The sequence below is a fragment of the Martes martes genome (assembly GCF_963455335.1).
Source record: "Martes martes genome assembly, chromosome: 8".
NCBI classification, from domain to species: Eukaryota; Metazoa; Chordata; class Mammalia; order Carnivora; family Mustelidae; genus Martes; species Martes martes.
Window position 1 is genome coordinate 45,982,248 of NC_137895.1, and position 26,876 is coordinate 46,009,123.

The 26,876-nt window shown below is 39.2% G+C and overlaps 1 protein-coding gene across 1 annotated transcript in view; it reads left to right on the forward strand.

The window, feature by feature from the left end:
- Positions 1 to 14,460: 14,460 nt before the first annotated feature.
- Positions 14,461 to 26,876, forward strand: part of TSPAN8 (tetraspanin 8) — a 31,805-nt gene continuing 19,389 nt past the window's right edge. Inside the window, exons 1-2 of the mRNA XM_080811190.1 lie at positions 14,461 to 15,040; positions 26,765 to 26,827. Coding sequence (XP_080667316.1) covers positions 14,981 to 15,040; positions 26,765 to 26,827 — 123 coding nt within the window. The 5' untranslated portion in view covers positions 14,461 to 14,980. The remainder of the gene's footprint in view (positions 15,041 to 26,764; positions 26,828 to 26,876) is intronic.

Consider the following 26,876-nt stretch of genomic DNA (forward strand, 5'->3'; position numbering starts at 1 on the left):
AAAACTGAATTCTTATTCTGACTGTCCATCATGAGAGATGAAAGATTATTTTGGGAGAAATTTCTTCATGGGTCTCACATTTCTGTGCAACTTCTGAACAAAGACGTTAAAACTTTTGTTTCAAATATATTTTCAAGAATGTCCTTGGAAGATAGAGGCAGAGGGAAGATTTTAAGGGAGATTGAAATTTAAGAGGTTGGAGTTTCTTAAACTCAGAGTTCCTCAGTGTGATACAAACTTACTATGTACTCAGCATCCATCTGGGCTGCTGGGCATTTCCACAATGGGACATGGGGAACCAAAAAACCTAATATAAATAAGAAGCTCATAGAACTTGCTGTGCTGTGAGTTATAAAGTCATTTGTCTCTGGCCTGGGAATCTCATGTCTTTTGACAGCAACCATTAAACTGTAGCAACTTAACTTGTTAACTTGAAAGTGGGATAATCTCTAATAGCCTTCCAAGTTCTTGATAGACTTAAGTCTTGAAGTTCCAGCAGAGAGTAATAACAATTCAAATAAGACACAATAAGGTATTGGTAGTGGACATAAATCTTGAGTTTTCCAGAGATAGAATTAACAAAATATGTCTGTAAATTGAGAAAATAATTCATCAGGAATAATGGTTTTTGAGCCTCAGTTTCCCATGGGACAATGCTTATCTCATTAAAAACAAAAAGGATTAAGAGAATGAAAAAGCACACCACAAAATGGGAGAAAATACTTGGGAAATATCTATCTGAAAAAAGAATGATCTCCGAAAACTTGGCAATAGGAAAATAATCCAATTAAAAACTGGGCAAAAGATCTGAAAACATCTCACAGAAGAAGATATATGGATGGTAAATGAACATATGAAAAATATTCAGATCATATATCATTAGGGACTTGCATCTTAAGCCAAGAATAAGATACGGCTACACACCTGTTAAAATGACCCAAATCCAGAACACCAGCACTCCCAAGGTTGATAAGGATGTGGAGAATCATGAACTCTAATTCATTGCTAGTGGGAATATAAAACCGTGCAGCCACTTCAGAAGACAGTTGGACAGTTTTTTACAAAACTAGCCACAAACCATACATTCACTGAATAACCAAAGCCATCTTGAGGAAGAAGAACAAACTGGAGGTATCACAATCCCAGATTTTAAGATATACTACAAAGCCATAGTAATCAAAACAGTATGGTACTGGCAAAAAATAGACACTGAAATCAGTGACACAGAACAGAGAACCTAGAAATAAGCCCACACGTGTGTGGTCAATTAATTTACAACAAAGGAGGCAAGAATATACAGTGGGGAGAAGAGAGTTTCTTCAATAAGTGGTATTGAGAAAACTGGACAACTGCATGCAAAAGAATGAGATTGGATCACTCTCTTACACCAAACACAAAAACAGACTCAAAGTGGATTACATACCAAAATCTGAGACCTGAAAGCATAAAAATCCTTAAAGAAGATACAGGCAGTAATCTCTTGGATATCAACCTTAATATTTTCCTGGACAATCTCCTCAGACAAGAGAAACAAAAGCAAAAATAAACTATTGTGACTATACTAAAATAAATTTTTTTTTTTTGCACAGAGAAGGAATCATCAGCAAAATAAAAAGGCAACCTACTGAAGAAGAGAGGATATTTGCAAATGATATATCCAATCAGGAGTTAATACCCAAAATATATGAAGAACTTATAAAACTCAACACTAAAAAACAATCTCGTTAAAAAATGGGCAGAGGACCTAAGTAGACTTTTTTCCAGAGAAGACATACAGATGGCCAACAGACACATGAAAAGATGCTCAGTGTTACTAATCATCAGAGAAATGCAAATCAAAGCTACAATGAGATATCACCTTATCCAAGACAAATAACAAGTGTTATTTATAACAAGTGTCCTGACGTGGAGAAAAAGGAACACTGTGCTCTGTCAGTGGGGATATAAATCCATGCAACCACTGTGGAAAACAGTATGGAAGTTCCTCAAAAAATTAAAAATGGAAATACTACATGATCCAGTAATTCCATTACTGGGTGTTTATGCAAAGAAAATAATAACACTAACTGGAGAAGATATATGCATCCCTGTGTTTGTTGCAGCATTATTTACAAAATACAATAGCTAAGCTATGGAAGCAACCTAAGTGTTCATCAGTAGACGAATGGATCATGATAATATGATACACATATACACACACCCAATGTGATGCACATACACAATGGAATATTACTCAGCCATAAAAAGAATGAGACCTTGCCATTTGGAGTAAGACAGCAAGAAAATTGGTAACAATAATTTATCCTGGTGGTGAGAATAGAGGGACCACCACATTCAGAAAACAGCTTGTATCTGGCTGAAACACCTCTTGAAAGACCAAAGATCTAGGGCTCAAGCCCCCAGCATCCTGGAGAGGATTGAACCCTCTCTCTGTGGTCATCATTAGCTTCCAGCTTCCATAGAATCCACTTTATTTTTCTTCTGGAGAGTAATCTAACATGTACCAAATTGGTCTTTATTCTCTGAGAAGAGCACTGAATTCAAAATATGGAGCAAAGTAGCTCATGGAACATTGTAGATGTTCATAGAACATTGTTCTTTTATACATATCTGCCTGTTTGCATCATATCCTGATGTAATTATTCTCCCTTTCCCTACCCTGAAAAATTTCCTAAACATTTGATTGGTCCCTGATCCCTGAGTTCCCCTTATGTACTGGGGCTCTGTCCATAACCACCTGGCGATTATACCTTTCAGGTTCCCCTCTGATATGAACCAAACCAGATCTTAAACGCCATTGCCAGCCTGTCTGCTGAGATCTGTTTAGTTATCTGTCTCCTTGGCTTTGAGTTGAAACTCAGATTTAAAAAAATTTTTTAAAATTTATTTATGAGAGAGAGAGAGAGAGCGAGCGAGCAGGTGGAGGAGTAGAGGGAGAAGGACAAGGAGACTCTGCCCTGAGCATGGACCCTGACATGGGGTTCGATCTGAGAACCCTGACACCATGATCTGAGCTGAAACCGAGTCAGACGCTTAACCAACTAAGCAATCCAGGTGCCCAGAAACTTAAATTTAAATTAAAAAATTTAATTTTCTGGATAGCTAATACATTTTTATAGTTCAAGAATCAAAAGAAAATAAAAAGATATATCATGAGAAGTGCTCTGCATTTATGATTTCCTACAGACTTTTATAGAATCAATGAAGAGTTTAATTCTACATGATACAATATTATAATTTCAATGGTATATATGGTAAGAAACACTCCTATTTAATTTACATGGGAACATATTTCACATTCCTCTGAAATTCCCAGTGGTCAGTAGAACTATACGAGCCCATGTTACTCAGGCTTCCATATTTTGAGGGCTTCCCTTGAAACTTGAAATAATTGTCTAAATGGAATGATTTTGCTTTCATACTTCTCATTCCTTCTTCAACCCTTTCTATTTGGACTCTGTCTTTACTATGTGACTAAGACTGGTCTTCTCTCAAAGACGGTAGTAATTAATATCCATGCTGCCCGAACCAGTGGTGAGGGAAGTTCTCATCTTTCCAGACCTCTCAGCAGCGCTTGCCATCTGTGCCATTTCTCCTTTAGGTAATTATTTTTTCTTGCTCTCCCCCCACCAAAGTTCATCTCCCCTCTACAACATATCTGGAATCCAGTTGCTTCTCTTCCCCTATTTACCGCTATCACCATCATCTTCTGCCTGGATCACTGCATCGTGTCACTTTAAATAAGAAATTAATCTTGCAGTTTGGGAGGTTAGAAGTCTGAGATCAAGGCGCCAGCAGTGTTCATTTCTTCTGAGGTCCCCCTTCTTGGCTTGTAGGAGGCTGTCCTATCTTTGTGTCTTCACACGGTCTTTTCTCTGTGTGTGTCTGTGTCCTAATTTCCTCTTATTATAAGGACATTAATCATATTGGATGAAGACCCACCTTAATGACTTCATTTTACCTTCATTGCCCCTTTAAAGACTTTATGTTCAAATATAGCTACATACTATTTATTTATTTATTTATTGTCTTACTGTGGTAAAAAAAACATTATTACTGAACATAGGCACAATATTGTAAAACAGATCTCTAAAGCTTAATTATCTTACTTCACTGAAACTTTACCCTTGTTTCCCCCTACCCCCCAGCCCCTGGTAATCACCATTCTTGTTTCTCATTTATGAATTTGACCATTTTATTTTATTTTTAAAAAAGATTTACTTATTTATTTGAGAGAGAAAGCATAAGTGGGGAGAGGAGCAGGGGGAGAGGGAGGGAATCCCAAGCAGACTGCCCTCCACTGCTGAACACAAAGCTGGCATGGCGGATCCCATGACCCTGAGGTCATGACCTGAACTGAAATCAAGAGTCAGATGCTTAACTGACTGAGCCCCCCAGGCACCCTGAATTTGATTAGATACCTCCTCTAAGTGGAATCATGCAGTACTTGCTTTTTTTTTTTTCGTGTCTGGCTTATTTCATTTAGCATAATGTCTTCAAGTACATCCATGTTGTCACATTGGGCACAATTTCCTTTTTTTTAAAGCTGAATAATATTTCATTTTATGTTTATATCACATTTTCTTTATATATTCATTTGTTGATCAAATTTTAGGTATTTCTTCATCTTAGTTAATGTGGATAGTGCTTCGGGCACCTGGGTGGCTCAGTGGGTTAAGCTTCTGCCTTTGGCTCAGGTCATGGTCTCAGGGTCGTGGGATTGAGCCCCGCATTGGGCTCTCTGCTCAGCAGGGAGCCTGCTTCCCCCTCTCTCTCTGCCTGCCTCTCTGCCTACTCGTGGTCTCTCTCTCTCTGTCAAATAAATAAATAAAGTCTTTAAAAAAAATTTTTTTTTAAAATGTGGATATTGCTTCAGTGAAAATGGGAGGGCAGATACCTCAGTGAAAACCCAATTTCAGTGCATTTGGTTATATGCCCAGAAGTGGGGTGGTTGGATCATGTAGTATCTCTATTTTTATTTTTTTGAAGAACCCCCACACTGTTTTCCATAGTGGCTGCTCCATTTTTGCATTCCCACCAACAGTGTGTAAATGTTCTCGTTTTTCCACATCCTACCGAAACTTGTTGTTTGTGGGATTTTTGTTTTGTTAATAACTGTCCTGACCGGTATAACCTCATTGTGGTCTTGATTTACATTTCCCTTGTGATTAGTGACCCTGTGCATTTTTTTATATACCTGTTGGCCATTTGTATGTCTTCTTTGGAAAAATGTCTACTCAGGTCCTTACCACATTTTTAAATTGGGTCTAAGCTCCAACACTGGCAGAATCAGAGTCCATCAGCTGGGGAGACCCCTCAAAAAAGTTGGAGGACTGGCTAGGCAAACCAACCCTTCCTTTACCCTGGGAGAAGCTGGGAGCCAGGAGGTCTCTTTCTGATCATGTGGCACGGAACCAGGGGAAGTGACTCCAGGAAGAGATGCCCTGAATTTCCTTACTGGCTTCAATACATCTGTTTTTGTGATTGGCCAGCATTCAAGAGCCTTTCACTTAGTTTCTAGATTTCCCATAAAGGACATTTATTTGTTTATGAATTGTTTAGCTGGTCTTTTTTTGGGCAGAAGGATGGCCCAAGGCTTTCTACTCCAACATCTTGCTGATGTCACTAATATAATCACATTCTAGGATATTGGGGATGAAAACTTCAACATGAATTTTGGGGGGTGGGCATCATTCAGCCTGTAACACCTTACACTTCCATTAACACTTAAATATATCCGTTCTCTTTTCTCTGTCTCGCAGCTCTCTACAGGATCTGACAAAAAGAGCTTCCTCTGTCTCATCTCTAACCATGCTCCCCATAACTCTCTATGCTACATACACACCAGCCTTTTTTCTCTAGCATACCAAGTCTGTGCTCCCCTTAGGGTCTTTGCCCTGTCTGTTGTCTTTGTCTGGAATTCTCCTACCCTACCTCTCAGAATGGCTTGTGCCTTTTTCTCATGCAGGACTCTGTTTACACTGTATTCATTTTTAATAATAAAGATATCACTCAAGAGCTTACTTTGCATGAGACATCGTGCTAAACACATCTATGTCCCAACAGGCATAGTAGTTGAAAACATAGCGTTTGGAGCTAGACTGCCTGGGTCCACATCCAGGCTTTATTACAAACTATGGGAATTCGGGAAAGTTATTTAACTTACCTGTGCTTCAATTATTTTCCCCTCAAGAGACCATTTATTTTTATTCCAAATGATCTCTAACCTACAGAAAAGTTATAAGAATGATAGACTTCCCACATCACCTTGCCCAGAGACCCCATTTAGGTTGATAGATTTCGCCAGTATCATCTTATATACAGCAACAGATCCAATGCAGGATCATGTTTCCCCAAGTTGCCATGACTTTCTCCAGCCTCTTTGAATACGGAATTATTCTTCAGTCTTTCCTAACTTTCATTGTCTTAGAATTTAAATGACTTAGGCCAGTTATTTTGTAGGATACCCTTGATTTGGGCTTGTTTGGTACTTCCTTGGGATTTGACCCAGGTCAGGACTCAGTTTGAATGTCAAGTCCTCAGGGTTCCATCTAACGGAAGGTAGTTGCCGCCATTACTTTACAAAAAGGTTCCTGCCATCTTTCCCCGGTGTTTTCTTGCATACTTATGTGTATATTTGTGTGTTTGTTGTCTCACGCAGGTGGAGTATAAAGTTTGTAAGAGCAGCGTGGACTGGTTTTCTTTTGCAATGCTGTATCCTCACACATGTGCTTATGTTATCTGCCAGCCCCTGTGCTAGTCAGTAAGAATGTAACAGGGAACACAACCAGGTCTTCTTTGTAATTACAAAAAATAAATTAGAAAGTGAGTGAGATAACTTGCTATTTACACATTCGTTCAATAAATATTTATTGAACACGTACTATATTCTGAGCCCAAGGGCTGTGGCAGTGAACAACACAGAAAATGCTCCCATCTCCTGAAATTTACATTCCAGAAAGGAAGGAGACAACAATACACATAAATAAATATGTAATACAATGAGTGGAGATGATGAACCATCCAGCTCTTGTAGACGAAGAGGATTCCAGAAGAAGAAGAAGAGGAAATGGGAAGGCCTTGAGTTGGGGATACACTTGGCAAGTCCAAGGATCTACAAGGAGACCACTGTGGCTGGAGCAGCATGAGTGAGGGAGACAGAGGGAGGAAATGAGGTCAGTGAGGCAGCCAAGGACCCATCTTGTGTGGCTTTGGATTTCATTCTAATTGTGATGGGAATCCATTAGAGGGTTCAAAGCATGGGAGTGACATAATCTTTTCTTGCACAGAGAATTGCTTTATGAACTATTTCCTTCGCAGAAAGCTCCTGAGGGGATTGGCTGAGAATCTGTGATTCTCGAGAAACTTGAAATTTCTGGCTGATACTTCTTATACATCAGGCCCTGAACTGGTAGCTAGAAATCCTGGAATGTGTTCCCAGATTTGCACATTCCTTTTTGAGGGGCCTTGGCTCGGCCAGTCTTCCTGGCTTTACAGTACCTCTTCACACTCAAGGATTCAAGAAAGCATGAAGAGTGAAGAGGAAAGAGAGCAGAGCACTTACGGGAATTCTCTGGCTATCTGAAGCCTCAACTATGAATATGGTATAAATAAATTAGTATGCAGAGAGAGAGAGTCTGGGTCCATTTCACACACACAAAAAAAGTCAGTGTGTTCTCCTTTAGAATATTTTCTTAAGGTTTAATGATTAGTGTAGGCTAAATTAGAGGTCAACATGATTCTGCATAAAGTAAAAAACTTGAATTGACCCCAAGAGTAGCTTATTTAATTTTTTTTTTAACTTCCTCACGCGATTGGCTTATGGACAGAGCATTTTCTGAATCAGTCAGTGTGTTAATAGTAAAATAATTACTGGGAAAGTTTAGGGAAGGATGCTTTAATACCTGAGTATAAATGAAGAAAGGAATAGAAGAGAATTCTAGGAGAAATGGTGTATTCCATTTGTGGTAAGATTGCATTTAGATATTAGATTCTTAAATATGTGTTCTTTTATTTGCTATGGATTGAAATTGGGGTGATCCGTTTATATGGGATGATAGTGAAGAGAATGCAGCCAGGCCCTCTTGTTTCGGGAACAATGGGGTAGGTATTCACCCATGGGTTTTCTGGTTCTCTCAGCTTCTTTTGCCTTCTTGCAGTAAGGGAAAACCATGTCTTTCAAGTGCTCAGGGAAAATCTAAGTAGGACTCTCTGTGGTTTAAAAAAAAAAAAAAAATTCAAGACAGTGTCTGAGTTGTTTTCTACCTGAGCTTAATTTGGGATCCATTTTGTTGCTTTTTATAAAGGTGTGAAATGGAAGTTTGGGATTTCCTCGTAAATGACCTTCTACAGTGACTTTCTGTTATTTTATTTTCTCCCGGGAACCAGAATAGCCATGCCATACATTCCCACTGTGTGAGGTTGAATAAACCTTTCTAATTTAGAATCAGTCACTTGTGAGAGCCTAATTAGCATTATGAGTAAAACGTCTGTGTTTATTTCTGACCAGTCATGGGATAAGCCTGTGTTAAATTCAGTGTAACATTTTGTTGCCTCCTTCAGTTTGAGAAGCTGGTGTCTGATAGAAGCATTAAACATCCCCACCCTCTTATTTTTTCTTTTTCTTTTTTTAAACGCTGTGTTGGTGGCCTCTACTCATTTCCTTGCCTCTTAATCACTGTTACCTCAGAGCCTAATCATGCCTGGCAGCAAATGTGTACCTTGTGAACCGACCAAACAAAGGACTGATTCAGAGAGAACTCAGGGAGAAGCAGGTTGGCATTTACACTTTAAACTTAAAAAGCAAACAGCCAGGCAAATGTGCAGCACAGAAATAGAGTATCCGATGATCCTGGGCTGAAGATTACAAAGCTCTGTTTTGTATTCTTCATTCTCCTGTTGAGTATTCTGGTCTGTACGTGGGCACACATCCCGATTCGGAGAGAAGGAAAATAAGATTGATCTCTGAGATATCAACTAGGAAAATCTATAGGCATGGACCAAGAGAGCAGTCATTTTTAAGTGAGGAATTTGAGAAATCTCTAAAATGCAAGTCAAATGCCATCTTGGAAGCAGGACTGAATGGTAATTACGGTCAGTAAGTGGATACCCAATGTTCACATCCCCTTGCCTGGGGATAGACTGTGATCACAGAGAAAGCACAGACTGAACAGGGTACGGAGAAGGCCACCTGGGGGGGGGGGTAAGAAATCCGTGGTTTGTCACAGCAATATCCACGGAGAGGCTGCTGCCTTCACTGAGTGTCATTTGGTGGGCTGGGCTGTTGGATCTGTGACACGGTTCTAGACTCACAGGACTATCAAATCTCAGCCATGCATCCACCGACTCCTTTACTGAATTTACCCTCAAGGAAGCCATCTCTGTGTGCTCTGGATTCTGCTGCTTGCTTACAGGGAGAGGATTGTCTGATCAGCCACGTTCTAATGCTGGATGGCTTCATGGGTTGTGTGTCTCATGATAATCTGCGAAATTGACATTCTGGCTCCTGTGAGATCATCTAAAGTGAGTCTGTCCTAAGAAGGAGATCACTTCAGGAAAGACTGGAAAAGCTGAGGTTCAAGGGCTGCCCAACCTAGAGCCTGACCCTGGCTCCCACCCAACAGCTGGCTTCTTTCTCATCTTGTTGCAAGCATGAAAGAAGTATAAACACTGCAAGGAGATCTAATAAGAACTCATGGGCATCTCTAATCCATCATAGTCAAAAAGTGCATTTTTAATCACTGTACCATTTTGTCTCAGTCTTTGCTAATAAACACTTGAAAATATATTTTGGTGGGGCATCTGGGTAGCTCATTTGGTCAAACATCTCACTCTTGATTTTGGCTCAGGTCATGATCTCGGGGTCCTGGGATCGAGCTTCGTGTCAGGTTCCGTGGTCAGTGAGGAGTCTGCTTGAGGTTTCTCTCTCCCTCTGGTTCTCCCCCTGCTCATGTTCTCTCTCTCGCTCTCTCTCAAATAAATAAATCTTTCTAAAAAGTTGATTTTGGTGATCTAAAGTCTGTTTTCTGATTCATATTTTCATATTTTTCCTTTTGTAACCTATATGGTTAGTAACTTTATGTCTAGGTACAAATCATGACTATTTTAGAGGAAAAGTATCTGTAAAAGAGGAAGATATTGGATATCCATCGTTCATGAGCACTGTCTTGCTACTTCACGAAGACAATTCCAAGTCACACTTTATTTTTGAGCTGGAATTAATACTACAAATAGATATTATTGTTTCAAAATGTCCTACAAAGGAACGAGACAGATCATTCTCATACCAGATGCTTCCCATCCCCAGTGGGAATATGCAAGAGGTTTTTATGAGCTAGGCTCCATAAGCACACAGGATAGGAAGCATAGAGCATTATGTTCAAATGAAAGCAGAAGAAAAATGTTGGTCTTGGGAATGCTGGAATTGGACTAGAGGACAAGAGCCAAGGCTCCACTCCTGTAAAGGGAATCATAAAAACCAGTAAATGAGCAACCCTCCATTTTCTGAAAGTAAGAAAAAAGGTTTTTCAAAATGAGAAAACGCTAAAGTACCAAAACGTTCTCTTCACTCTAATTGCTTATAATGTATGACCTCATATCTTCATGCACTTACACACCCACACCTAAGTAGTCATAAGGAAGAGAAACTTCAACATCATTTCTCTTACTACTGCTATCAGCTTTTGAGGAAATGAATATCCATGATCCATTAAAAAACCCGTAGAGTATACAATGACAGTTATAATGGGAGAATATATAAGATAAAATAGAATATAGCCTTTTCTCTAAAACATGTGACTTGAGGGGCACCTGGGTGGCTCAGTCGGTTTAGTGTTTCCCTTTGGCTCAGGTCACAGGTCATGATCCCAGGGTCCTGGGATTAAGCCCTGCTTCGGGCTCCCTGCTCACTGGGGAGTTCTGCTTCTTCCTCTCTTCCTCTCCCACCCCCCACCCCTCTTCAGATGCTCTCTCACATGCGGTCTTCTCTCTGTCTCAAATAAATAAATAAAATCTTTAAAATAAAATAAAATAAAATACATGACTTGATTTTTCAGTACCTACTCCAAAGACAAATATACTGGGTAATTAGATTTTGGAAACAAAAATACAAAGAGGAAGTCATCTTCCTTTCTGGAGTACAAACTTCAGGAGATCAGGAGCATTTTCTGTTTGTTCACTGCCACATCCCCAGGACTCAGAATATAAATGGTGTTCAATAAATGTTTGTCGAATGAATGACTAAACGGCAAGTTATCTGGATATGCTAATTTATCTTTAAATAATAATAAAGAGCATCTGTTTATATTCACATTGTGGTGGGACGATAACTTCCTCTTTATATTTTCGTTTCCAAAATCTAGTTACCTGAAATATCTGTATATATATTGTATATAATTTCCCATGAGGGCTGGGGTTTTTAATCTTGTTTTGTACACTGCTATATCTCACCAATGTATTTAATACATTTGTGAAGATATGAAGTATCTTGTGGAGGGAAACATGATATCATGGTGAAAAATGAACCTCCTTTTAATGTTTGCTTGCTGGTTCAAGTCCCAAATGTATGCCTGATTTGTTTGATGACCGAGAGAAAATGTTGTATTTCATGTAGGGTACCTGATGGCTTTATTCAGGCCCTTCACTCTGAACACAGGAATTTCTCTCTCTCTTCTCCCTGCCAGGGTCCCCATACTGCAATCAACACCTAATTTACTATTACCACCTTATGGAGAATTTTCATGATTTACTGGATCTGAATCTTCTTCTTGTGTTAGCTACCCTGTGCATTTACTACGAGTGATAATACTTGGCACAATGGCAACATTAGGAAACCTTTGTCTAATTTATTAGACTTTTCTTCAGCTCTTTTCTTCAGTGTCATTTCTTGTGATATCCTATCCTCCCTTGCCTCTCGTTCCTGGCCTGGCATTTTGCTGGGTCTAAGATATATTACTGATACTCCCCAGCCTCTCCCTCCCTCCACCCTCCCACTGTTAAATATCAGCATAGAACAACTTCTCAAGATCTAAGGTGGTAACTGACTCATCTTATAATCATATTACATAACATAAGACATAGTTGGTGCAGGTGGACAGAATACTGATCTGATCATCATGAGACCTCCAGTCTAGAGCTAAAGAACTCCGCCCTTAGCCAGTTTTGTGGAGTTGGGCTACTGAATCTCCCTGGGCTTCACTTTTTTTATGTGTAAAATGTGGATGTTCGTCTAGATCAGCATTTCTATAAGTAAGTTCTGTAACACTGGTTCAAAGATATGCCTTTCAAAAATACTTTCCAGGATCCCATTCATTTGGGAATTGCTATGTATTTTGTCACCTGCTAGAATGTCAGTGATTTAGGATTCTTTTTTTTTAAGATTTTATTTATTTATTTGACAGACAGAGATCACAAGTAGGCAGAGAGGCAGGCACAGAGAGAGGGAGAGGCAGGCTCCCTGCCGAGCAGAGAGCATGATGCAGGGCTTGATCCCAGGACCCTGGGATCATGACCTGAGCCAAAGGCAGAGGCTTTAACCCAGTGAGCCACCCAGGCGCCCCGCAATTTAGGATTCTGACAAGTTCTGAAATAAAGTTCTTTTTCCTTACTTGACAATTGATCTTTTGAGAAGGGCGAAGGGTAACATGTTGGTAGTCCCCAGAACTTGGTGACACAACACAGAGTCATAAAATCCCAAGAAATATTCTGGTCCTGTGAATCAATTTCACGGATATGGATACTAGTTACCTGATAGATAGAGGCTGCCAGGGAGAGAGGAATGGGAGAAAGTTCTGGGAGGTGGGCAGAGGCATGCCTACCTACCCTGTGCTATCAGAGCCATTCTAAGAAGTCTGGAACATATCCTGTAGGTGACAGGAAGCCATCCTTTGATTGGTTTTTAATCAGGGGAATTACATAATCAGTAAGTATTTATGAAGAGATTTACGGCATGAAAAAGAAAATTCGGAAGTGCTAAGGCAGATGGAGGGGGAAGAGACTGACAGGGAAACTAAGGTTCTTATGGAATGAGAGGGTAACAGGTTAAATAATGACAGTAGCTAAAGGAGAGATGGAGGAACCAGATTTGAAGGAAATTCAGGAGCTCAGAGGACTGTGGAACAAAATTTGCTGGGATAGAAATTCAGAGGAGTGAACTGTTTCATTTAGATTTCGAATTGGATGTCAGAATCTTCTACAAAAAGGAATTTTTCTATAAAATGCTTCCATTGATTTTTGTGTTTCAGAGTTCATTAGCAATTTAAAGACTATATTCTTTTAAAAAATGTATTCTAAACTGAAATTTGGTAAGTACTCAATATATTCTTGTCCACAAAACAGCATTTTTATCTATAGGTTTTTTTTTTTTTTTAACCTCTAGCTGATAACCATTTCTAGGACTTCAAATCCATTTTGGTTTTTCACTCAATCAAAACCAGTTTCTTCTTTCAGCTTCCGATAATCCTATCCACATTAATATCTCGGTAGAAGTTTGTGAAATTATTTCCATTTTCTAGAGGAAACAGCATAGAACTCCACCAGTTTTCATGATTATTTAATATTAAGCCATTATTTTTGAACTAATCCTGAACTTGGCCTTCACACTAAATATTATTGATGCCAATACAATAAAAATACATTGTGTTTATACCCAAGGAGTGGGATTGTTTCAAGAGCACCTTTATATGTCAGTGAAAAGTAGAAAAAGTCTTTTAACTGACCCAGTTTCTTACAGGTCCACGTTAGCTTATTGTAAAGAACTTAACAAAGATTTTAAAGAATTATTTTCCCCCCAAAACGTTTTGAAGTATAGGGTTCTTTTCTTTAAAGAGACAAGAACTCCCTTTAAGAGGCAGGATGTGGAAACTAGCATGACCCAAATTGTTTATACAAAAGCAGTCCACACCTCCCTGATTAGGTCAGAGAATTTTGCCTTTTACCTGCCACAGCTGCCTTCTATTAGCACTAGAAACAAATTGTACAATCTATGGTCACTGAACTGTGACCACCTTCTCATTTTGAATTTCTTTGTCTAACAGGACCAGGAATCCAGAAACTGAGGTGGAGAGGAGCTGTTGCTGGATGTAACTTACCAGGGGAAGGGAAGTACTTCGGCCTTAACAATAAACTGAACTATCAAAATGGCTACACATTATAAAATGAACACAATGAGGCAGTCAGAAAGTGACTCCTGAGCATTTTTCCCCTCTTTACACTGTAAAGAAATAAAGGTAAAAGCTGAATGGTCTTGTCATAGGCAGGGCAGTCTCTCCCTCCCCACTTCCCGTATCTGTGCTGCCTTCGTAGCAGCTCCGCGGACTTGTTTTGAAATGAGTTTAGAAGCTTTGGAAGGCAGGTGCATGTCATGGTTGTTCCCATTACTCTGGGGTTCAGGATGAAAGGAGACCGGGGTGGGGGGGGGGCGGTAAGCCTTCAGATTTTGCACATTTCTAAACGCATTCTATTGCCCCCAGGAGAAATCTTGCATTGTCGAGAAAATGCAATGTAAAAACGAGTTGAGACACAATGTCCCTTTATGTCAGAGCAAAACAGTCTTGCTTTCCTATAGTAGAAACAGAGGGCAGGAAGTCAAGTTGTGGTTACTGAAATCCAACAACCTCGTATCGCCGTGCCACTCTCACTCGGATCCAGCGCCACTCCTTAACTTGATATCTGTTTACTTTAGAGGAGGCAGTTTTTTGAGAAAGGATCATAAATATCCTGGCCGGGTGCCCCAGGAGCCATGACAAGCAAAAGAACATACTCGCCTAGTGATAGCCCTTGTGATATTTAAATGTGTGGGTTAATTTTTTATCCACTTTAATAACTGGATTATTCCCCTCCACTCCTCCTCTGCTTTCTATTTCTACTCTGAAGCCGTGGGCACAGAAATCTCTGCAGGCAAATTACTCCAGAGCATATCGCTGGACAGTCCTACAAGGAACAGTTACATTCACAGCATCGGGATTCCTGATCGTTTTCCGACATGGCAGGTGTGAGTGGCTGTATAAAATATTCTATGTTTATCTTCAACTTCTTGTTCTGGGTAAGTGTTTTTTTTTTTTTTCTAATTATCAATTTTAGACAAGAAAGGGGGACCTTGATACAAATATCATAAATGAGAACAGACTCTGCACTAGAGAAATAGGAGGAGGAGGAAAATGTATTTTCCATTTACTTGTTTGGTTTTGTTTGTTCTTTCTTTGGTTATTTCAGTAATTGAAAATGAGCCAATGACTCAAGAAAAGTGGACCTCAGGATCTGTGAGGATAAACATTTCATAAATGTTTTGATATTGTTACAAAACAATCACAGAGGGAAAAAAATATCCCTTAATTAAAGGACAGTGATTCTCAGTTGTGTATCATGCAGGCCTCCCTGGTTTAAGGATCTTGTGGGAAAAATTTGGTCTGATTCCACCGGCGCCCAGCCCCCGAATCCTAATCTTTACATCTGGGTCTGAAACAGGTGAATGGTGGGGTGTCCAATGAGAGATGTGAGGAAGGAATCATTTTCAGAGACCCAAAGAAGAAACAGTGGGTCATAAAAAACCTGAGAGGGAAATAATACAATATTTAATCATGGAAAAATTAAACTTAGTTAAACTAGGTTAAAAAAAAGTTAGTATTTCCGTGTGGCATCACCCTGCCTCTTAATCAACAGGGTTGGTATTTTAGCAGGTCTCATGGGTTTTTTTGAAAGCCTGTTGACATAAAACAGCAAATAAATTGATAAGTCACATTAAATCTTAGAAAATGGAAAAAATAAGATATGGAAGGCAAAAGGTAAAAGGCAGCCTGGGATGTTGGACAATCGACATCATTTTTAGTAAAGTAGGTGCAATTAAAGATTCTTCAGAAGTGAAACAGTAGAAATAGCCCAATGTCCTTACATGAAAAATTTATTTTGCATACTAGACTTAAAAAATGGCTTCTGCGTGGGACGCCTGGGTGGCTTAGTTGGTTAAGTGTCTGCCTTGGGCTTGGGTCATTATCCCAGAGTGTGGGATTGAGTTCAGCATAGGACTCCTTCCTTGTTCAGCAGGGAACCTGCTGAACCCTCCCTCTGCCTGCTGCTCCTTCTGCTTGTCCTCTCTCTCTCTCTCTCTCTCTCTCTGACAAATAAGTAAATAAAATCTTAAAAAAAAATGGCTTATGTAGTATAGGCAGGAGAGAGTTCTGGTTTTGTTTTCTACCTCGTTACCTTTAGTAAACAGGCAGCTGGTATCTATATGTTGGTAAACTTCTGTCCTGTTAAAACAATGATGTACCTAGTTAAACAACTACAGGAATGCAGTCTTGTACAGAATGACTTTCCATTCAGTGTCAGCAACCCTCATGAGTACAGATGAAATATTGGTGAAGTAAATGAGAATGTAAACAAATAAAATAAAATAAAGACGATCTGTCCCTTTACTTCCTCTTTTCCCTAGAAAAACAGACTGGTTTTTACAAATATTAAGTATAGATCATGAATATATGCCAGTTTTTTAAAGTTAGTCCTGATAAATTTCTTCCCTTAAAATATTTAAAACTGGTTAAACCTTGAAAGTAGAATATAAACAAAGGGATGCCTATGTACTTTGATTGGTTTTGTTTGTAGCTTTTTGTTACAAAGAATTTTGAACATGCACAGAATAGAAGAGGGTGATCAACCCCATCATCGAGCCCCAACAGTGAGGACATCAAGGCAATTCTGTTTGTGTGCTCTCATTCACTTTCTTCACCCTGTATGAATTTGAAGCAGATCCCAGATACATCATTTCATCTGCAAGCATTTTGGTATATATCTCTAAAAGAGAAGTAATTCTTTAAAAATATATATATAACCACAATGTCATTATCACACTAAAAAGTTAACAAGAATTTCTTAATCAATTATCGAATATCCATCTAGGGATGTTTCAGAATCTAAATAAGGTTCACACCTTGCCATTGGCTGATATATCCTGTATGTCAATTTCACTTTTAGGTTCTCCTTCCATCTTTATCTCTTCCCCCCTGCCCTTGAAATTTTATGTATTGATGTGTATTGTCGTTCTTTCCACATTTCCCACAGTCTGGAGTTTGCTATTTGCATAGCTGTAGTCTAGTTTATCATGTCCCCATGTCCTCTGTATTATCTCTAATCTGGTGATTGAATGTGTTACCTTGAAGGGATTCAGGTGGTTATTTGGGGGGCAGAGGGCAGGGGAGCACAACTACTTTCAAAGTGATATTGAGTTCTTTCACTGGCCATACAGGCATACTGTCTGACTGGGTTACTTTTTGTGATGCTCGTTGCCACTTGATGCTCAAGAACCTAAGAAACAGTCCATTAAGAGTTCCAAATTGGTGATTTTCTGTATCCATCACCTCATGTACGGGCGGGAATACTTTCAATACAGAGAAACCCAGCATTTATTGACTGGTTACCAGTAGTACCCAGTTTTTATTAAAAAAAGAAAAAAGGCAGCATAAATGCTTCTTACTCTTTACTTAACCAATTTAGAAATAATGAGTTAATTTCCTGGTATCATGCAACAGTAATTAGCAAGCATTTCTGTAACTTTTTTTTTTTTTTTTCATTTTTGTAACTCTTATCTTTGGCCATTGGGGAGCGTCTTCATGTTGGCTCCTCAGTCCTTTTGACATGATCTTAATAGCATAACTTCTTTCCCATTGGTATGACAAGATGTTCCAGGCTTATTTCCCTAGTTCTTGCCCTAGACCTGGAATCAGCTTTTTCTTCAAGAAGTCCTGAGATTTATTTTTTAAAAACTACAAACCTTGTCTTTCTAAGGCACAAAATGTATATGGGCCATTTAAACAAGCCAAAATATGAATATGTCAATAAATACACACCTCTTATTTTAGTAAGATCTTCTAAAGTACCTAAACTAGTAAGTCTTCAAATTATGAAAGCATTAAAGTATATCTATATTGTATGAAAACAGCATTATAAAGTGCATTCACAAAGATTGTGAATACATTGGAGATCGGTGTTCCATTAAAGAGCTACTCAGGAATTTGAAATCTGGATTTTAAGCTGAAATGACAAAGAGTGATTAAGCAAGGGGCATGTTATAGGTTTAGGATTATACATTTAAGATTAGAGATCTCTACTGTGCTGTACCCACATATTGTCACTGCTATCCCCGGATTCTCTGATTATTTTATGGTTCCCATTATCTCTTATTTTTCTGGTAATGAAGACAAAGTCTTTCCAATGCATTAGATTTCAGTTAGATATTTCTAACTTCCCTCAGGTAAAAGGCCTTGTTCTTTCCATCCACATATCGGTGTGACCTACAATCTCTATATGACACATCTCGAAATGGAGTGTTCGAGTAAGAGGAATGGAGGTAAAGGCCAGTGATAACTTCTCAGCCAACAGGTGACATCAACATTTTCATTCAAAATTTAGATAGCAGGAGTCCCTGAGGTTAGGGAACCACTACTATTTCTACTCCCCCTTCTATCCCCAACCCAGCGTTCTCCATTGGAATTTTATGATCCTTCATAGGAAATTAGCAATTTGTCACATTCCTAATGTTTACTTAAACAACAAGTTTAACAGTCCCACTGATGTGGTTTTCTCATAGATATCCATGGCCTCATGTGTTCAAATGCATTCCTTCTGGTGTAGCTTGCAAAACTAAGCCTTCGCAAAATAGGGCCAGATGTTGAAATATCTCTGAGATATGCCTATGGTCATGTAAGCTAAACATACCGGTTTCTTTTGGGAGAGAACTTGAGATAGGTCACGTAAATATGCGGGCAATTTCCAATTGTCAGAATTAGCAACTGAATTAGCAATTGAAGAAAAACATGTAAAAGTGGAAATCATTCTTAATCAGTGATGCTAGTGTTGGATGCAAGTCACAGGGAAGTAGAGGTGTTGTAGAGAATGGATAAATTCCAGGTACAAAATCTATTTCTCCAAGTCTTGTGTCAGAACAGATGAGCCGCCCAAATTTCCTTATGGTCCTCTCAAATAGGTCAGGCTGGGGAGTAGTGTAGTTGCTGGGGTATGGTAGTTGTTCTGGGTAAGCACAGGACACAGAGCCTTCACCCAGGGACGCAGTGGAACCTCCAGAAGACGTGAAAAGGGAGCTATGGAGAGGCCAGCCCTGCGTGAAGGAAAGTGGAGTGAGGTCACATGACCAATCCCAACTGAGGTAAGGCGAGAAGGAGGAGCCAGGTTGTAAGAGCCAAATGTATCAACAAATGCAGGGTGCTGGGACCTGAAGCCATCTGAAGAGAGCAGAAGGAAGTCAGAACTTGGAGGAAGTCCAGGAACCAGAATTTCGATGTTCCTCCTTATATTTTTTGTGGTGCCTGGGTCTCCTGGCTGGCTGGGCCGACAGCAAGGAAGAGATAACTGAGATAGAGGAAGCTGAAAAAAAATCAGGCCCGATGATATTTCATTCTGTCAGTTGGTGAAATCTCCCAGGTTAAAGACCTGACTATGGCTGGAATGTGTGAACTTGGTAAATGCTGTGGTTTCCTGCCACTATGCAGTCGTGTGGAACTGTAACCCTGACAAGAGGCAGCCAAGCCCAGGGGTTGAGAGGCCAGACTGAACCTCTGCTCCTTCGTCACTAGCCGTGTGACCTTGGGGAAGTGTATTGATCTCTCTGTGCTTTAGAGTTCCTCATCCTTAAAACTGGGGCTAGGAGCAGTAACTACTTCATAGAGTCGTTGGGAAGGTTAAATGAGTCAAGGCATAGAAAAAAACTCACAAGAATTGTTAAAGAAATATTTAAGAAGCAGACATTTCCACCAACATTGTATGGACATTTTTATGAGACAAAAAGATGCAACTATGCTGCATAGTAAGAAATCAGTTCCAATGTTGGATTCTGAAACAGAGGCAGAAGTAAGATGGCAAGAAATATGATGGAGGCAGAAAATTCTTCTAGCACAGATAAGGGGAATGGAAAGAAGGAAAGCGTATTTTATAAGCAGATAGCCTTGAGATTCAAATCCTGACTTCGCTCCATATTGTTCTGTGGACGGGAACACGTTCCTTGACTTTTCTGTGCCCCAGTCTCTGTGTTTGTAAAATGAAGATGATAATTTTATCCAGGAGAGTTAATTGTGAAGATTAAATAAGATACTTTCTGAGAGCCTATAATCAAGGACTCACATGCAATAGTAGTGCAATTAATGCAATTTCCCCCAATGCCACCCATCATATTGCTTTTTAATTTAAAAGTATTAGAGTCTGGCATGGTAATATTTTATACATAATTGGCTTTAAAAACTGAAATATGATTTTAGACCTACTCTGACCCTCCTTTGGCCTCATGGGACAAGGAATTGTTGAGCCACCCTGAGCCTGGCCTCACACCAGGCTCATGATAACTTCTCAATATAGAGACCTGTGGGCTGTGGACTGTTTGTTCTTGGTGTCCTTGCCCCAGGCCCTGCAAATGTATGTACGGTTCTGCAGGTTGTGCTTTCGATGCAAAGTGATAAAAACATTCCTGAATTTGCATCATTTTTTTTTTTTAATTTGAAAGAGCAAGAGAGCATGAGTAGGGGGAGGGGCAAAGAGAGAGGGAGAAGCAGGCTGTCTGCTGAGCAAGGAGCCTGTTTCGGGATTTGATCCCAGTACCCTGAAACCATGATCTAAGCCGAAGACAGACGCTGAAACGACTGAGCCACCCAGGTGATGCAGTGAATTTGCATCCATTTTATGATTCAGAAACATTAACTCATAACCATGCTCAATAAATGCTGAACATCCAGCTCTCTTTACCTATTTTTGAAGTTATGTACATTTTAGTGATTTTATGCTTTAGTGCAGCAAAGATAACCTGAAGCGTGTTCACCCAGACCCTGTTTATGTCAGAAAGAAATGTTGATTTCATCCTCCTAAATTTGATTTCTTTCTCCTAAAGTTAGAGCTCCTTAAAGTCAGAATTTTCAGCAGTTGTACTGGGCGTTTGGCTTATTTACTGGGTTCAGAAGAGACACATGAAGGCAACTCTAGAGACACTTTGCCATGTGCTTGCCAGTCCTTGATACAACAAATAATTAGTGACTGGGGCCTGAAAAACCAAGAGGGCAGAGCCTGCTGAGAATTGAAGTTTTTAAGTAACTCCACTGGTGTAGAGCATCAGAAAAGCAGATAGTGTGTGAGTGAGAGGAGGCACGGTCGGTAAGTCAGAGCTGCATTAGGCCATGCCTGGAAAGAGAAGGCCCAGCAAGTTCTCCTCCAACAGGAGGTCTGAGAATTACCATCAGCCATGTCACCAGAGTAAGGCAAAGTGCAAAGCCTACTCTCAATGAATAATACATCAGAATGGGTCTCATCTTATTCAAAGACGAAAAAGGGAAAATCCAGCCTAGGTCCTAATAAAGACTGTTGGACAAGTGACAGGAAACTCTGAAACCTTAGAGGACAAGCACGCATCCCTGAAAGAAACACTCCAGCATCATGGAGAAAGGATCTGGGAATTGGCATCCACAGAGCAATGGCAGAAAACAACTCCCTATGAAACAGATGATGGAGGCCACGAGAGCGGAAAAGGTCAACTGGAAAAGCATAGAATGTGGTGAAAAAACTAAAACTAAAGAAGTACCTCATGTAAACCAGAAACCCAATGACAGAGTTAAAATCCACTCCAGAAACATTAAATGGAAACGGTGAGATAGAATCCCATATTGAGAAACCCTCCCAGAGGAAAATCAGAAAGAGATAAATGAGGTGGAAGAAGGTAGATGAGAGAATGGAAAACCAGAACAATTTGTATTCCTGAAGAAGAGGATACAATAAATGGGAAAAGAAAGATAATCTCATATAAAAAAAAAATTCTCACAGGCAACAATGGCTCACTCTGCATCATCTTAACCACAATGCCATGGAACTAGACTTTAAATAAATGTTTATTAAAAAAAGAAACTTGAAAATCAACAAAAACAGTTCTGTCCTAAAATATTAGGGCTCTTGGAATCCTTGCCTCCTGCATTCATGGCCGGAGGTGTTTTTGGATTACCATAAAAATAGATCTTGGAGTCATCCAGGTTATCCATTTGGATATTTTCTTATTCTTTTATAGCCTTTCAGGAGCAGCATAGGAAGCTTTCCCTTAAGCTTACTGAAAATGTGTCCATTCTGGGCCAATAATGAGAGCTCATGATCCATACTTCCCCCTAACAGAGTACTGTGCACTTTCTTCCATTTTTAATGCCCCTTAAATACACTGTGATAAATCAAAAGGTAGAATTGAGTGGGAAGGAGTAGGGATGACTGGTGGACACTGTATCCAAGAAGAGGACAAATCAGCTGGTTCTGTACCATTTATCTTTGCTCTAGATGGTGCCTCCCTTTTTCTTCCTGGCACTTTGTAGTTTTCAGCTTGTGCCCTGTTTTACTCTGCTTGGGCTGCCATACCAGAGTACCATGGGCTGGATGGATTAACGATAGAAATTTATTTTCTCATAGTTCTGGAAGCTGGAAGTCCAAGATGAAGGTGCCAGTCAATTTGGTTCCTGGTGAGAGCTCTCTTCCTGGCTTGCAGGTGGCTGTCTTCTTGACCTGTCCTCACACGGTTTTTGCTGGTGCATAGAGAGGTCACCAATCATCTTGGATTAGCATGCCACCCTGATGACCTCATTTAACCTTAATTACCTCCTAAAAGCCCTATCTCAAAATACAGTCAGACTGCAGGGTAGGGCTTTAACATGTAAATTTAGGAGGGCTATAGTTCGGTCCATAGCATGCTCCTAAGCAAACATCAAAATCATTATCTAATTTCTTAGAATGTTGGCTCAGACCAACTACATCCTAATTCCACAAAAAGGAAGATGTCTTATAGGAGCTGAGTGATAACCACAATGACTACCTTCAAGGAGAAACCTTTGGGGTTTGGGGGCAATAGGTCTGGCCAGTTCTGCATGTCCATTTACATTTCCTTTTACAACCTGCTCAACAGAAAGTGGGACAGAGCTAGATACTTATATCTTAATTTATACTCTCGATTATTTAGACAGTATAAGAAAGCTGGGGGACAAAGACCCAAAGCCAAACTGGAAAAGGGCTCAGAGAACCATTGTGATAGCTAGTCTTGTAACAATTGGGATAAAATAGGTTAATAACAACCATGACTCTAGAATTATTATTCTTGATAGAAAATAAATTTACTTTTAAAGTCAGTATAAAATTTAATAATTTTATATTATTTAGGCTGATTTTTATATGTAAGTTTTTTCAATAAGATGAGACAGACATGTTCTAAACATGTGTTTCTTTTGTTTTTAAGATTAAGCTAGAAGAAAGGATAGAGAGCGATGGACATGACAATGTATCCAACTTCAAAATTTCTATGAAAATTTAGCTAATTGTAGAAATTGAAATTGGGCAAAATATTCTTGACTTCTGAAATAATTGGATATTCTTTCTTTTTCTCTCTTTCTTTTTTTTCTCTTTCCTTCTCTCTCTTTCTTGCTTTCTTTCTTTCTTAGAAAGAAAGAGAGAGCATGCGAGTGGGGTGGGGAGGAGCAGAGGGGGAAAGAGAGAGAATCTTAAGCATGCTCCATACTCAGTGTGGAGCTTGATGTGGGGTTTGATCCCACGATCTTGAGATCATGACCTGAACTGAAATCAACAGTCAGATGCTTCACGGACAGAGCCACCCAGGTGTCCCTCTTTATTTTTCTTTTTAAAAATTAATTTTTAATTATTTAAAATAATTTAAAAATAAATTGAATTTTTTAAAGAGCAGTTTTAGGTGTACAATTCTATGGAAAAGATGGGACAGACATTTCCCGTGTATCTTACCCCCATACATGCATAGCCTACCTTGTTTTCAATATCACTCACCAAAGCAGTACAACGTGTTACAATTGATGAACCTCTATTGACATACCATAATCACCCAAAGACCATCGTTTTCATTAGGTCTCACATTCTATGGGTTTGGACACATGTATAATGACATTGACATGTATCCATAATTATAGAGTATTATCACTGCCTTAAAAATCATCTGTGCTCTATCTATTCATTCTGTATCCCCTTCGGCAACCCCCGATCTTTTAAGATCTAAAACTAATCCAGTTTTGCCTCTTCCAGAGTGTCATATAGTTGGAATCCTACAGTATGTAGCCTTTTCAGATTAGCTTCTTCTACTTAATAATGTGCATTTAAGTTTCTTCCATGTTTTTGCATGGAGTGATAGCTTTTTTTTTTTTTTTTTTGGTGCTGAATAACATTCCTTGTCTAGATGTACCACTTTATTTTCCATTTATTCACCTACTGGAGAGCATCTTGGCTGCTTCCAAGTTTTAGCTATTGTGAATAAAGCTGCTATAAATATCCTTGTGCAGGTTTTGTGTGGACATGAATTTAGAGAGATACCAAGGAGCATGATTGCTGGATGATAGGATAAGAGTATGTTGGGTTTTGTAACTGCCAAACTGTCTTTGAAGGTGGCTGTACCATATTGCGTTTCTATCAGCATTGGTTGAGAGTTCTCTTGCTCCACATCCCTGTCAGCATTTGGGATTGTCAGTGTTTCAGGTTTTGGCCATTCCAATAGGTGTGTAAGGGTGTCTTGTGGTGTTTGTTTGTTTGTTTTTAAGATTTTATTTATTTACTTGACAGAGAGAGAGACAGCGAGAGAGGAAACACAAGCAGGGGGAGTGGGAGAGGGAGAAGCAGGCTTCCTGCTGGGCTTGGAACCGGATGCGGGGCTCAATCCCAGGGCCCTGGGATCATGACCTGAGCGGAAGGCAGACGCTTAACTACGGAGCCACCCAGGCGCCCCTATCTTGTGGTTTTTATACTCCTTCTTTTAAAGTTAGTGTTGCAGATTACGCTTTGTGGTTGAGAAGACTCAAAGTTATCATTTGAAGGGAAAATATGGTTGATTTCATTGACTTCTCAATGAGTTGATATCTAAAAGGATTTAAAAAGTAAACTAGCACCACACAGAGACAAACAAAAGTTAAGGGTTTGAAAAACCAAAGTCTTCGTCTCTAGGAGTTCCTACGGTTTTCTCACTGATAGTCTCATAAATTAATATCAGATAAGGATAATAATCATAATAGCTAGTTGGATAATTAATGCTATGTTCAGTTAAAGCTAAAAGCCAGAGCAACTATTAAGACAATCAATGTAAATCTACTTGAGAAGAAAAAGAAAGAAAATATCAGTGAGCAAATTAAACAACAAACAAAAATCTAACTGCTGTAAATTACTGAAAATCTCAGGGGGTCTCATTATCATTCGACATAAATCCTTACAGACTTATTTATTAACACAGAACTACTAAAATGAGCATTTATCTCCAACTGCAAGTGAAATTAGGATTTAGTGGAAAGGGCGGGGGAACTCAGGGTTGTCAGTCTCTAAAGCTGTCTTTTCAGTGGTTTGAATTTTATGGTTTATGCCAGTGTGTGACTGTAAGATAATTAAATTGTGCAGGTTATTTGGCGATTTGAGAAGGAGCTTTGGTTTTCCATTGCCTTCATTATTTGGTAAGAGTTAAAGCATGTGGAGGGGCGGATTGGGTTAGGAGTGGGGCTGGATTTTCATGACGGAACTGTTATTTCTTGGGGTTCTAGCTCCTTGATCTGAAAGGAACGGTTTGAACCCAGATGACTTTCTTGAGATCTTTTAGACAACACGGATATTCTCTGATTTTTCAGCTGCTAATGGTACTCCCTATTCCTTAACAAAGCCTTTGACTCTGCATTCAGGGTAGACTTAATGAGAAGCCATTGAAAGTGAACCGGTTGTTTTGGGTTTGCTGGCTTACGGCTCAACCATGCACAACAGCAATGGTAGGACAAGGTCAGCGAGCTTCAGAAGACTCAGGAATTTCTCTGTCAGAGCACCCCATGACCAGAACAGTCTAGAAAATCTTGTGAGCGCTGCTATGTTTGCTATGTTACCAAACTTGTTCTCAACATCTCTCTCTAATGATAGAGCTTTGATTTTTTTTTTTTGAGGCTGTAACATACATATATATATATATATATATATATGTTACATATACATATATATAACATATATATATATATATATATATATCTGAAATGAAACAAAACAAAATCAAACCCTGAAAGACAAGGGTTTTCCTTACACAAAAGTAAAATGTGTTTCACATTTTATGTGTTGGCTTTGGTCCAAATGAAATAATCTGGGAAAGTCATTAAATGCATTTAAGAGTTTAAGTACTGTTGCTCATTGTTCCTCCTCTCTGGGTAAGTTTTATGACCTAAAAGAGCTTATTTTTATAAGAGTTTATTTGGGTACAAAAAGTGTACCCTTGTTGCTTACCTGAAGATTTTGTCAGATGTACTAATCTTCCCTGCCTATCCCAATTTCTTGCTTCTAGAATCTTGAAGGAATGTTTGATGATTAGTTGTTTTCTTCCCTTTTGGTCCAAGACAGCTTCTGAGACAAACCCAGGGGCCTAGTAAGGATATTTTGTCTTTAAACTGTTGTGACCTATCTTTCAGCTATTATAATCTAGCAAAAACACTAGAGTTAGTGTTGAAATATGAAAAACTATTGTTCCCCTCCCCTGTAGTGGTGCTGACTTCTCGTCTGCAGACCGATGAATGGACTGTGGCTGGGAAACAGAATTATTCTTAACAAATTTACCAATTTTAGTGGAATGTTTTAGCAATTACCTGCACGTGAATATGCCGGATTTACATCTTTTAGGTGGTAATGTATGATTAGTGATAAGCCATTATGATCTAGGGGTGTGTTCAATCAGAGTCGCAGTTTGTCTCTGTTGTCCTCTAACACCTTTTTTTTCTTTCTGCAGCTATGTGGCATCTTGATCCTGGGAGCAGCAATTTGGATACGAGTTAACAAAGATGGTCAAGAGGTAAATAAATAGATACAAACTTCTCTGCTCCCAAAACAGGTTATTTCTC